Genomic DNA, 12,702 nt, shown 5'->3' on the forward strand with positions numbered 1-12,702 from the left:
ATTTCTGACAAAAAAACTGAGAAAATTGGCTTTTTGTGACAAGCAACATTTCAAGGAGAAAATGTCTTTGATTATAATTGTTTTTGCTTCAGTGACATCTCAAACATTATGAAAAGTGATCCTATTGTATAATGCACCAAAAAAAAAAAAAAATAAAATAAAAAATATCAGGGGAGGGACTCCGTCTGTCTCTTCTCTCGGCGGCGCGTCTTTTCCCTCTGGCTCCCGTGTATCAGACCTTTTTATTTTTTTCAAAAACCTGATGGATTTGAATCACGTGTGCTTGCATGAGCCTGTCGATTGCATCATTTGCTTGTAAGCAGCCTTTGTGTGAGGTGTGTCGTGCGCTCAGCGTTTTTTCATTCCAAGGAAGAAGACGGAACGACTGGAGCAACGCGACTGCATCACAGTTTGACAGACAGCCAGCTGGAAACCAGTCGGATTAGGAGCGGTACAACCGTAAGACGTCCGCACATTGGTGGAGAGCGAGCCGCGCTCTGGTCCACACTCACACTGCTACCACCCACAGAATGGGTTCCCTTGTGATTACAACTCTAATTTTTTTACACAAGCTAGATCAGCTGATTACCACCCACCCCATGAAAAAATGTAATTGGCGCGATGACACGTCTTTGGCGCTGAGCGTTACTAACTGAAAAGACGTGTTTAGGCGTCAATGGCACTCAATGAGTTAAGCAGAAACAAGGCTGTTTTAAGCAGAAACAAGGTGATAATCAGTGAGTCACTACTAACGCTCTGAAATGACGTAGGCGCAGCAGCACGTCTGACTCCGACTGTCGCTCTCTGATCACTTCCCCCGGCTTTTATTCTGAAACAATGCTGAATTTATGTGGAATTGATTGTTGTACAAAAGGTTCATATATCTGTCTCTGAGATAAATGATGACTGGAGTGCAGTTTGAAGCAGAAAGGAGGTGATAATCGGCGAATCGCTGGTGACGTTCAGAAATGATGCAGATTTTTTGGGGTGACCGTTCGGTTGGCGACACCAGGTCGGGGGATTAACAGAGTCTGATGTATGTTATATAATAAGGAATTGTGGAAATGAGGGAGGGGAGAAAAAAGTAGCAGAAATTACACAGAACTATATTCTGCTGAATAACCCATTCAAACCATTTCTTTGATCTGAAATCTCTTTTCCTCACTGGAGTTTGCACAAGACTGCAGGAGCGCGGTGCGAGACAAAAACAAACATGGCGGACTTGCAGAAATGTAAAGAAATTCAACTTTGCCACCAGAAAAATGGTAAAATAAATAGAATTTTGCAAACATTTGCAGTGGCCCGAGCAGGCCATCATTTTGTAAATTGCACTGGCCCAACTGTAGGCCAAATCACTGCCAAGCCAGAGGGCAATGGCAATGTCGAGCCCTGTTTATATTTTGCAGCAACATCCTGTTGCAGATTTGTCATTTATTTCATGATATCGCCTGCCAAAATGACTACTAGTTCCTCATTAATGTTAATCACAGATTCGGCACCGTCAACACACCTTGATCTTCTTGAAGTCCACAGGTCTTCTGATCAGCTCATAATATTCAGGCAGCTCCTTCCTGGATGGTAGCTGGACAAAGACTTCACTTAGCTGCCGTCCTGACCTGTTAATAAAGACAAAATAATTTCACCTTTCAACAAGCAGATTACGAAAATGTTTTTGTGGAGATTTTTTTTTTTCAAAATTTTGGGGTATATCTTACAGTGCAAGTCCACTGCATTTAAAGTCCTCCAATTTACTATTACAATACTTACTATCACATTTAAATTGTTCAATAAATTCTACTGAACAGTAAAAGTTTTTTTTCCCTGAACAGAGAACAGCAGAAACACACACTAATGTTACCAAACAGTAAAATTCACAGCGTACACTGTTAAGTCAATGCATAATGTGTAATTAATGTAAAGTCAGATTTCTGTAAGCAGAATTTTATCTTACAGAACCTCTCCAAACGATTGCAAATGACAAAATTCAAAAATTCCTTTATAACTGTAGTCACTGAAACATGACAAACTGCCATACAACCCAAAAAGAGCCCCTTTCAAACCAAAATACTGAAACATGTTCCTACCACTGTTATAAGCTGTATTTACAGCAACTTATGTAGTCTCCTGATATACGCTGTGCTTTAATATGTTCATATAAATGTGAATAATGCAGCACGAATAAAAATAATGTTTATGCTCAAATTGGCCATTTTATAGATGGTGAGGTAAAGAAACATGGAAAGAATTATAAAATAGCAACAGTGATAAGCCATTAACAACAACGGGCACTGTCGCTTCTGGGAAGTGGAATAAATCTGAAATGCACAGGCCTCTCACTGGCTATACAATCATACAAGATCGGTTTGTTGTTCTGGCTCCATCAAAACCTTTGCTAAAACAGGTTATCCACTAATACTTTGGTCCCATAAACTAATTACTCTATGAAATGAAAAAAGAAAGCATGTAAAATAGATTGTCCTCTTTAGCCATTTCAAAAGGCATTCATATAATTCCTGAATTTATTCATTATTTTATTACTATATTTGTTCACAGGGTTTGAATAAGGGTTTGGAAATTTGGAGTCCATGGGATAAAAAAAAATTTGTGAGTCCCAATTCAATGAATTTTGACATTCAAATGTGATGTAAACTTGAATACGACTCATTTACCTTTCCAACATGGTATATGCAGCTTAATTTTTTCTACTTGTAAAATTTATCAAATCAGCAGCAGCAGCATCACCACCATTTTCTGAATATTATGTTAATCATTGTCATATCTCAGTTACTGTAGTTTGTGCAATGCTGTTATGGGCTTTGCTGTGGATGTAGCCTCCCTTTCAGAGGATGGAAGACCATGAGTTAGAAAATTTAGACCAGTCAGTGCTCATCATCGCATTCAGTATAGAATAAATAAATAACTAAATGACAAGAAAAGAGACATTTAAATGACGGCATGAGGTTGAATTGACAGATGAATACAATAATATGGTGTAAAAATCTAGTTGTTGGAATAAGACAATATTTATATTATAGTGCTCAATGTTAACTTCAAGTCTACAATGATTTGGTGTCAAGTAATCATGTGGCGAAGGCCATGGATACACATGCACGCACACACAAAAAGAATTTTGCCCATTGACCAAGTTCCATTTAACATTTTCTGACACCACCCCAGAATTCATTGGCCAGCCATTGAAAAGTAGATGGAAAACCTTGGCGCCTTTCTGTTGAATGCAATGAAGGGACTGTGCATGTCTGTTCGCACAAATTTGGAAAACCTTCACATATAACTGTGTTGTAAAATATCACAAATAAAAATACTGTTTTGGAAATGATTTGGTCCTATGCTGTTGTCATTATAGTGTCGCTAGTAGCATCCTTGCTGGATTTTGTACCACCTTCAATGATGCCACCACACAATATGAATTTTGGACTACTGCAGAATGTCGCTGTACAGTGGTCCCTCGCTATAACACGGTTCACCTTTCGCAGCCTCGCAGTTTCACTGATTTTTTTTGTCCAATTTTGCATGCTTTTTTTTTTTTTTTTTTTTTACAGCGCATTGTGTTCTGCGTCCTCATCAAGAAGGCCGGTCGCGGCACTGTTCGGCATCACCGCGAAGGGAGAGCATGCGCATTGTGTTCTGCGTGTGTCTGTTTATAAGAATCTTCTCGGCCAGAAGAAAAAATAGCAGCAACAACTACCCATAACTGTGTTCTTCACTCGGAAAAAGACACCTGCACCGAGGTGTCACTCAGTGGAAAAAGACGCTACAGCGGAGCAGCGCCAGGATGAAGAGGCGCGATCAGAAGGAACTGTGAAATACTGGTCAGTCACTATTAATAATTTCTTATGTGTCCAACCTCATAGGTTGATCGTTAAAATTAAATTTGTTTACACAGGAGAGAAAAGTGAGAAAATGTTAATGCCTGTTTGAGAAAATTGTATAAAGTGTGTAGTGAGGGGTTTTGCAGCCTTAAAATGTATATAATAATTGTAAAAAATAATGCTTACCACTTCCCGGATTTCGCCTATTGCAGGTTATTTTCAGGACGTAACTCCCGCGATAAACGAGGGACCACTGTATTGTAAAATTGACTGAAGCCCCGTTTTCACTGCATTAATTCACTTAAAATTGCAGGAACATTTTACTGCAGTACAAATTTAATTGGACAGTTGAATGAAAGATATGCAAATTAAAGGAAATATGGTCAGAGGAGCTTACAAAAAGGCATATGCACAAAATGCAATGGGAAGTGACACTCCTCAACTGCATCTCCCCAAGTAATCGCTGGTTTGACACAGTCATTTCAGCAGTACCCAAGGACTCTCTGAGGAGACCCTAGTACCAAAAACATGTCGTCACCTTAGATCACTGCCAAGATAAGTGAATGTCTCTGCAGTTTCAAAATTTCCGTGCACACAGATACACACTTCTGATGGCTGAGTCCAAGAAGTCATCGAAAGTATGGATATCAGTCTTGATCCAGGACAATCACAAGCCCAGTCACTCCAATTCTTGACTCAGCTTCTGAAGTGCTGGAATCAGGGTATGTATTGATTCAACAAAAATCTCAGCATTATCCGCAATGTCAAAGTCAGTAAACATTTCCTCTCAAACAAAAGCACTTACGCAGCTGGTTTCTACTACCATACCCACTGCCCAGTCTATACAGGCATGGAAGACTGTAGCAGCAGGAACACATCCCAAGAGGGAATCACAAGACACATCACAAGAGGGAAAACGAGAGTTCAAATTCTTGTCTAGTTCTCTTCATGCTACATGCATGTCTTAAAATGTCAGATGCCACAACTGGACCCAGAATGCATGCTTCTTCAATACGTGAGTGTTTCCGTTTTTCAGGCAGCTGAATTTCTGGTCCCGTTGTTTACAATACTTGACTTCCACGTTTTTGTTTTTTTTGCCCATGTATCTATGAGAAAGTCATGCTAGTTTATCAGATTTTGCAAGTATGTGACCATGGATGCTTGGAGAGAAAGAGACATCGGGTTAGTGATGTCAACAGGACAGCTGTGGTGTGGAAATGGGAATTTGAAGCAGTCAGCATGGGTAGCTGCTAGCAAGGTCTATGCTTACTGGTTTATGGACTGTGGCTGGACAAATGAAAGAATCAAAAGACATAAAGGTCACAATGGCAATCAAATGTTTAATGACCATCATGTGGAACTCTGAAATATCAAAGGTTACGAAGTCCTGTGAAGCTCAAAGCAGTGTCAGATTCAGACAACAGAACAATATTCGCCATGACTGCTGTGTGCCACTTCAGGTGAAGTAAAATCAGCGGAATGTTGCTGTATTGCAACGTATGTATTCATTATTTGTTATTTAGTTTGTCCAGTCTGGTTTACACTTATTGGATGTACTTTTAATGATACGTGTGCCAGTTACAGCTCAACCTGAAGGACAGCTGACTGGAAATATCTTTAAAATTAGGTAAATAATAATAATGTGCCACCTATATATGGTATGGCAAATTCATAATTTGTTTTAATGCCATGTGGATTAATAGCTGATATTTTGGAGACAAAATACTGCATCTTTGGAGTCCTTAATTCTTAGTGTATAAAATCCTAAATAAGCATGAGAAGGGGAAAAAGAAAACAGTGCTACGGCTGAGACGCTCTGGCAAGAATTCAATAAATCTGAAGAGGAAAGAATGCGACTTCTGGAAGAGCAGGTAGTAGTTTCCTGGAAAAGCTCTTGAACTGTAGTCAACCAGTGCATATTTGAGCAATGGGAACACAAATGCACATCTTCCATGAATGGGTATGTTATTAGAAAACTGCATTTAAATTACAAGGAGAAGGCACAATTGCAGATCAAAAGAGATCACACAGAAAAACAATCATCGTCATGAGTGTACTGAAAGAACATGTTCAACCTGTAGTGTTACCGTGACACCTTGTTTACAGGCAGGATTTTAAAATTATCTGTAGGTTTCCAAAACCTGAGAGACCGCACACGTGGAAAAAAAAAAAAAAAAAAAAAAAAAAAATCATAGATCTGACAGGTTTGGTCATACAGCAAGTGGTGTGCAGCCACATGGTAACAACAACACACCATACACGAACAGATTTCACACACAAACATTCCCAGGTCAGACAGGAAATCTCGCAAAACCTCTCAAGATTAAACGTGACTTCAACGTAAATAAACAGAGATACTTTGTGGACTATTTACAACAGAGGAAAAAAAAATGATACAAGAGAAAAAGAAAAGGTGTTCTTTAAAGGAGTGGAGACAGCGTGACCACCAGACTTTCTGGTAAGCTGTTTTGATTTTAGATTTCCACTCTTTGCATCTGTCACCTCGCTTTCTGATTGGCTACACGCCACATTCAGCAGGCTGTGTGCTTGTTTGTGGTCGGGGGGACACCACAGATGCTGCGATATCGGGCCAAGACAACCCAACATGTTGAATATCCCCAATTTGTGGTTGGAGCGCCCCTGACGTCCTTCTGAGCAGATCAGAGCGCTCTTAACACACCACACACAGCAGGAATATCTGATAAGATTATCGTTAGCGTCATCACGATTGTCGAGGTGTCCTTAAGATTGTCGGAAGGGGAAGATTGGGTACGATATCGGCCTAATTATCTTGCCGTGTGAATCAGGCTTGAAGTGACTTCATATCTGTTCATTTTTACCCTGCTGAATAAGGAGAACTTATTTCTTTCATTCAATAATTAAAAACATCTTCCATACCCCACAAAAGACCACACAAAAAATAAGCACATCTGATCATGAAAAGCTAAATGCTGCTGGCAGCCACCTTCAGCCAAAGAAAGTATAAGAAGGCGAGAGAGGTCGGCTGCTGCGTGGCTCCCGTTGCAGCTGGATGTGTTACCATGACAACTAAGGAAACAACATGGACAAAAAATAGGAAAAGACTACTAATGCTTTTATCTGAATTACTAAATTACATTATACCCACTCACTGCAACACGCACATGTGGAAATCAATATGACTTGACACACAAATATCAATAGTCTTGCCATCTTTCAACAAGCCAAAATACTGATTATTTTATGGTTCACAATCTGTTAAATGACATCCGTCTCCAAACAGCTGCAGTAACAGGTGGCTTCAAATGCAGAAAAACACAGTTAAGTATCAGCAGCAGCAGCAACTTCCTGTGTGAAAGTACATTTGGGACTTACTAATAGAGCAGAGGAGGATTTTCTTAAAAAGAAGATCTGAAAGTTCACCTACAATTTGCCAGAAGGTACATCTGAGATGTAAGCCTAGATTTGATGTTTTAGTGAAAGAAAACCCTCCTCTATACCACTTCATCATGAAGCTTTAGAACTGGAAATACAAAATGCAGAATTTGCACTGTGCACAATTTCTCCAATCACAGCCACAGACGCCTGTAACTTCTGGGTTGTCTGGGTGTCTTGGTGGCTTTCCTCAGTCTTCTCCTTCTTGCACAGTCACTCAGTTTTTGAGAACTGTCTACTCCACATAGATTTACCATAGAGTTCCATACTGTTTGCATTTCTTCATAACTGATGTAAATAAAGTTAAAGACATATTCAATGACTTGGAAATGTTCATGTATCCATCTCCTCGCTTGTCTGAAGAAAACTGGCAATTAAACTGATTATTTACAGATATTATTCCAAAGGGGCTGATTACTTATGTAACCCATCATCTTGGCTTTTATATTTTTAATTGATTTATATCAAGTTGTAGAGATTTGTTTTCAGTTTGAGTCTAAGGAAGATAATTTTATCATTTTTTATATTGAGAAGCCTGATTTACTTTTTGTATTTGAAACGCCATAAACAAATTAAAATGTGTGACATACCAAGGGGCTAAATGCTTTTGCAAGCCACTGTATGTGACAAAAGCATGTTGCTTGCATATCATATAGTAATTGAGAAGTAAATTCCTACCCTTACAGAAAAAGAATGGGCACTCATGAGAGCACATGCATTTTGTTCCACTATTTTTTATCTAATCCATGGAATAAACTCACATAAACACAAAGTATCCTGAAGCAAAGATTAATTAAGTTACTAATATCAACTGAAGTACTAGCTGAGATGGAAAAGCGGTCAAACTATACACTTCATCGCTTTGATCTTGGTCCATAAAACATAAGTGACAGTGTCTGTGGGAGTACTTTTTGTTTAAGCAATAGCACATCCTCCTGGCTGATCTTCACAAGGTCCAACTTAATCTTTTTGCAATGCCCTAGTCTAATTTACAAGGGGTTACTGCTAATGTGCACCAACTACAAAATATGACAGCAGGCTGCAGTCATCAGCACCTAAACTGGACTCATTCAGAATAAGTATTTTTGACACAGCAACAGTGAACACACACAGCAACACCGTACAGTGGGAAAGTCCAAGCAGCTCAATGCAGATCTGAGACAGAGGATGGAAGATTTAGGCAAGTGAAGCTATTTCTAAACAACTGCAGCTTCCAAGTTCACCAGTTCAAACTGTATGTAAGTACAGGTTATTGGGAGGAACAGCCACTTTGCCAAGGTCTGGAAACTGACCCAAACTATCACCCTCAACTGAGAGGAGGGAAGCTGGAGCCTATTCCAGCAGTCATAGGATGAGAGGTGGGCTTAACCTTGCACAGGCCACCATTCTACCCCAGGGTGCTCCAGTTTTTCCTCACCAGCCACAGCAGAAGAACTTTGTGACTGCATGCTTAGTTGGGCTCTGTGCCATGGAGTGGCGCAGAGAGGAGGACACGAACAGAGCCAGATGTGTGGCTTCACGCGGTTCTCGCCTCACTCGTTTTCCCAAACATCAGGCACATGCAGCAGGTGGAATACCTGCAGGAGCGCACTGAGGAGCACTGGAACAAGACTTTTAGCTGAGTTGGCGTCACTGTCCTCCTTCATTACACTGCAGTAATGAAACTGAATGCAGTGCAGCAGGGTTTAATTGTGCGCACGTCAGAAAAGAACGCTGTCACCCTCTATTAAGGATTACCACTAATCAAGACGCCTCAACACGCTCAGTTGCAACCTCCACGACATGAGGCGAAACGAGGGTGGTGCGACAAGGACTGTCCTTGTCCTTGCGACAAGAAGTCTGTCCTTGTGGGCGGCCGACCGCTCCGCATCAAAACAGTGAGCGTAGTCTCTGGACTTGTTGCCAAGTTGGCCGCACCTCCATTCAGTAGACAAGGAGGTGGTGCCGGAGTTGGCTGCAGCTCTGCACAGCAGACACGGGGGCGGTGTGAGTGGCCCGCTGCGGCGTTTACCAAGCCCGCAGACTCGGTAAGCGCATCGGAGGCAGTGAGAGCAAGGCGTCGGGGAAGAACGTCGCCCACTGTTGATGTCACCGCTGATCTGAGCATGCAGAGCTGTATCTCGCATTCATTGCAGCTTACTTTTGGAGGTTGAAACCAGGATGTGTATAACAGTAACATTACTAACAGATAAAATAAATTTCAATGCGGGATCGGACTGAAGGCACTAGCGCTCCGTCTTCTGCCTCACGTCACTGTTTTTGCGACGGGTCAAATTTTAGCTGCAAATTTGTCATTTTTAAACGAAGATTTCTCCGCTGAATTACACATTTGGGCTTGCAGATTTACTTTACTGCATTCATAAGGGTCTTATAAATACATATCAGCTATTTCTTTCTGAGATCTGACCACATTTATTTCAATGCAGGTCTACTTTAAGGATGTAATCAAGGACATTTAACATATTAGAAAAATAAAAGCTCCATACCCATCTCTGTAATTGATAACCGTGTCAATGATGGCGTTCATTTGCCGGGTGAGTTTGGGAGGGTTGGGGGAAAGTTTTTCAGCTGGAGGGCGCCCACGTCTCTTCTTGGCTTTGGGGCCACCATCATCTCTGCTTGAAGAGTCCTTGTCCTGACGTCTTTTGCGCCTGCGTTTCTTCAGTCGAATCTCCTCTTCCATCTCTTCCAGGTTTCCATCCTCAATGGCCTAAAGTGGCAAAGTGCCGGCAAAGAAACAGGGTTAGAGAGAGGGGCTACAGCAAGGGAGAGAGACCACCAGATAATACCTCCATCTTCTGTCCAATTCTAAACCTGCCACACCTGGCAATTAAAGAGTTAAAGAAAGCTGTCTACTACATGATATATTTTTTCCTCAGGTGTTTACTCTTAACAAGCTCCAGAGTAGTGCACCATCCTGTTCCCACCCCAGAACAAACAATATGTAAAATCGTTCATTATTCCACGCATCCAAGACAAAATGAATTTTTAAGTGTGCGACTTCTAGTTGACATCACAAAAACAGACATTTGGAATAAAAAGAGAACAACCTGCACAAAAAGACTGACTCTGGGCCCAAAACCTGTTCCCACTCCATTGCTGTGATTTGGAAATTGCTATCCTTTCATTAAAAATTAAAGTTTGCACTTTATGATCATTACTTATTCATATGTGCTTTAAACTCTACATTGTGGCAAACAGCTAAAATAACACAGTCAAAGTCCATAGAACTGACGGTAATCAGCTGTCAGTCATATCAATTATGTTACTGTCTGTGGAACCATAAGAAAAATATATTACACACAAAATGCCCTGGAGAATGTCTTCTCTCTCAAAAACACATTTATGTGTGAATAAAAATAAAAGCCAATATTACAAACACTATAATGATTACATTTCCATAAACAAATAATACATTGGGTCTTGTTCCTACCACTAATATAGTAAGCATTTCATAAATCAGAACAAGTCTGGGAGCATATGCTGGTTTGCATGTTGCTGCATTCACCGCCTCTTATGCCGCGTTCACACCGGGCGCGACGCGAGTGACTACAGCCACAGGTTGCCATGTAATCCCTATGTAAGGACGCGTTTTGGCGCCAAACCGTGCAGCGCGACACGATGGAGGCGAGTGAAGCGACGCGAGTGAAGCGATTTTGAGCGTTTTGCGCGTTTGTGGTGCGATATTGTGTCGCCTCACGTCGCGCTGCCCTCCTCCCAAGTTCAAAAATCTGAATTTTTCGTCTCATCGCGCCGCGATGACCAATCAGGGACTGAATATGTAGCGACGTGGAGATGTCTGGAGTTTGACTAAAGATGTGAACATGTCCTGTATCTGGTAGCAGCTTGTGAGCAAGACTTATGTCTCTTTTGTCCTTTATTTCACAATCATGACAGAGTTTTTGGAGCGAACAGCAGCACCACAGCAGCGGGGAGCGGAGTTTCCTTTTATTTTTACTTTACGTGCGCGCGCGAATCGTCCTGGAGATTATTTTACTTATTAACTACACACCTGTATAAAGCAAATGGTGACTGGTTTCTAAACACAATTATCACAGTTTTTGGAGCGAGCAGCAGCCCTACTTGCAGCAGCGGGGAGCGGAGCTTTTTCCTTTCCTTTTTTTCTTTTTTTACGTGCGCGCGTGAGCGAATCATCTCTAGAGAATATTTTATTAACTACACAGATGTATAATAAAACAAATGGTGACTGGTTTCTAAACACAATTATGACAGAGGTTTTTGGGGGAAGAGCCAGCTGCAGCAAGCAGCGGAGTTTTTTTTTTTTTAATTGTTTACATGTGCGCGCGCGAACAGGACAGTTGATCCTCAAACTGGGTCCCGCAGAGGTGGAAGGACCGCTGACAGCGGCCGTCACGCAGACACAGCTCCTGCAGCAAATAATGATACTCTCTGTATTGGGAGCTTTTCACAACAACTCGCTCCGTGTGATCAAGGTTCGTCATGTTAGCTTGACTGACAACCGGAGCCGGCGAGCGGAATGGAAGCTCCTCCTGTTTGATGACGCACCGGGGCGAATTTTCGCAGCGAAAGTCCACCCAAGCAGAGCGACACACCGGGCGAAGGAGACGCGTCCGTCGCCTGGCGACCCACGCAAATTTGTAGCGTCTGATCGCGCCCGGTGTGAACGCGGCTTTAGAGTCAACCAGGGAAACCTTCAGTTCTGCTGTGTGGTGGATGTAACCACAGGCAGCACCAGCACATGCTCCCTGACCGGAGATGCCATACGAGGTCTGTCAATAAAGTAACGGTCCTTTTTATTTTTTTCAAAAACTATATGGATTTCATTCATATGTTTTTACGTCAGACATGCTTGAACCCTCGTGCGCATGCGTGAGTTTTTCCACGCCTGTCGGTTACGTCATTCACCTGTGAGCACGCCTTGGGAAGGAGTGGTCCCGCCCCCTCATCGGATTTTCATTGTCTGGAAATGGCGGAATGAAAAGGACTTTTTTTCCATCAGAATTTTTTCAGAAGCTGTTAGAAACTGGCACCTGGAAACCATTCGAAAAATTTATCTGGCTTTTGGTGAAAATTTTACGGGCTTCACAGAGAATAAGGACTGTTACTACAGCTTTAAGGACCCCTTTAAGGACGCTCGGCATGCCGCACTCCGAGCTGCGACGACGCGGCACAAGCCACCAGACCATTTCTAAACGGATGGCTCTGTGCATACGAGACCGTCGTGTGCTCTTTCTCTGGTTATCACAAGAGCTGGACATCAGCCATTTTCCGGCAGATTTCACTTTTAACAAGAGATTTTGTCATGGAAAGCCGCGTGGAGGCTTTGCGCATAAAGACCGATTCGCTTTGGAAGCGAGACAAAGGAACACCTCCATTTCGGTGTGTCAGAGGACAAGTTTGGACATGCCTATCTTGGCTTTCAATGCTTACAAGTCCAGTAAGTATCAGAGAAATTGTGGAGGGCTGGACATGTCCA

The 12,702-nt window shown here is 41.8% G+C and overlaps 1 protein-coding gene across 1 annotated transcript in view; it reads right to left on the reverse strand.

The window, feature by feature from the left end:
* Positions 1–12,702, reverse strand: part of LOC117509979 (probable global transcription activator SNF2L2) — a 126,211-nt gene that overhangs the window by 7,679 nt on the left and 105,830 nt on the right. Inside the window, exons 20-21 of the mRNA XM_034169587.1 lie at positions 9,731–9,954; positions 1,511–1,616 (exon numbers count right to left, since the gene is read on the reverse strand). Coding sequence (XP_034025478.1) covers positions 1,511–1,616; positions 9,731–9,954 — 330 coding nt within the window. The remainder of the gene's footprint in view (positions 1–1,510; positions 1,617–9,730; positions 9,955–12,702) is intronic.

This window comes from Thalassophryne amazonica, chromosome 5, assembly GCF_902500255.1.
Source record: "Thalassophryne amazonica chromosome 5, fThaAma1.1, whole genome shotgun sequence".
Classification (NCBI taxonomy): domain Eukaryota; kingdom Metazoa; phylum Chordata; class Actinopteri; order Batrachoidiformes; family Batrachoididae; genus Thalassophryne; species Thalassophryne amazonica.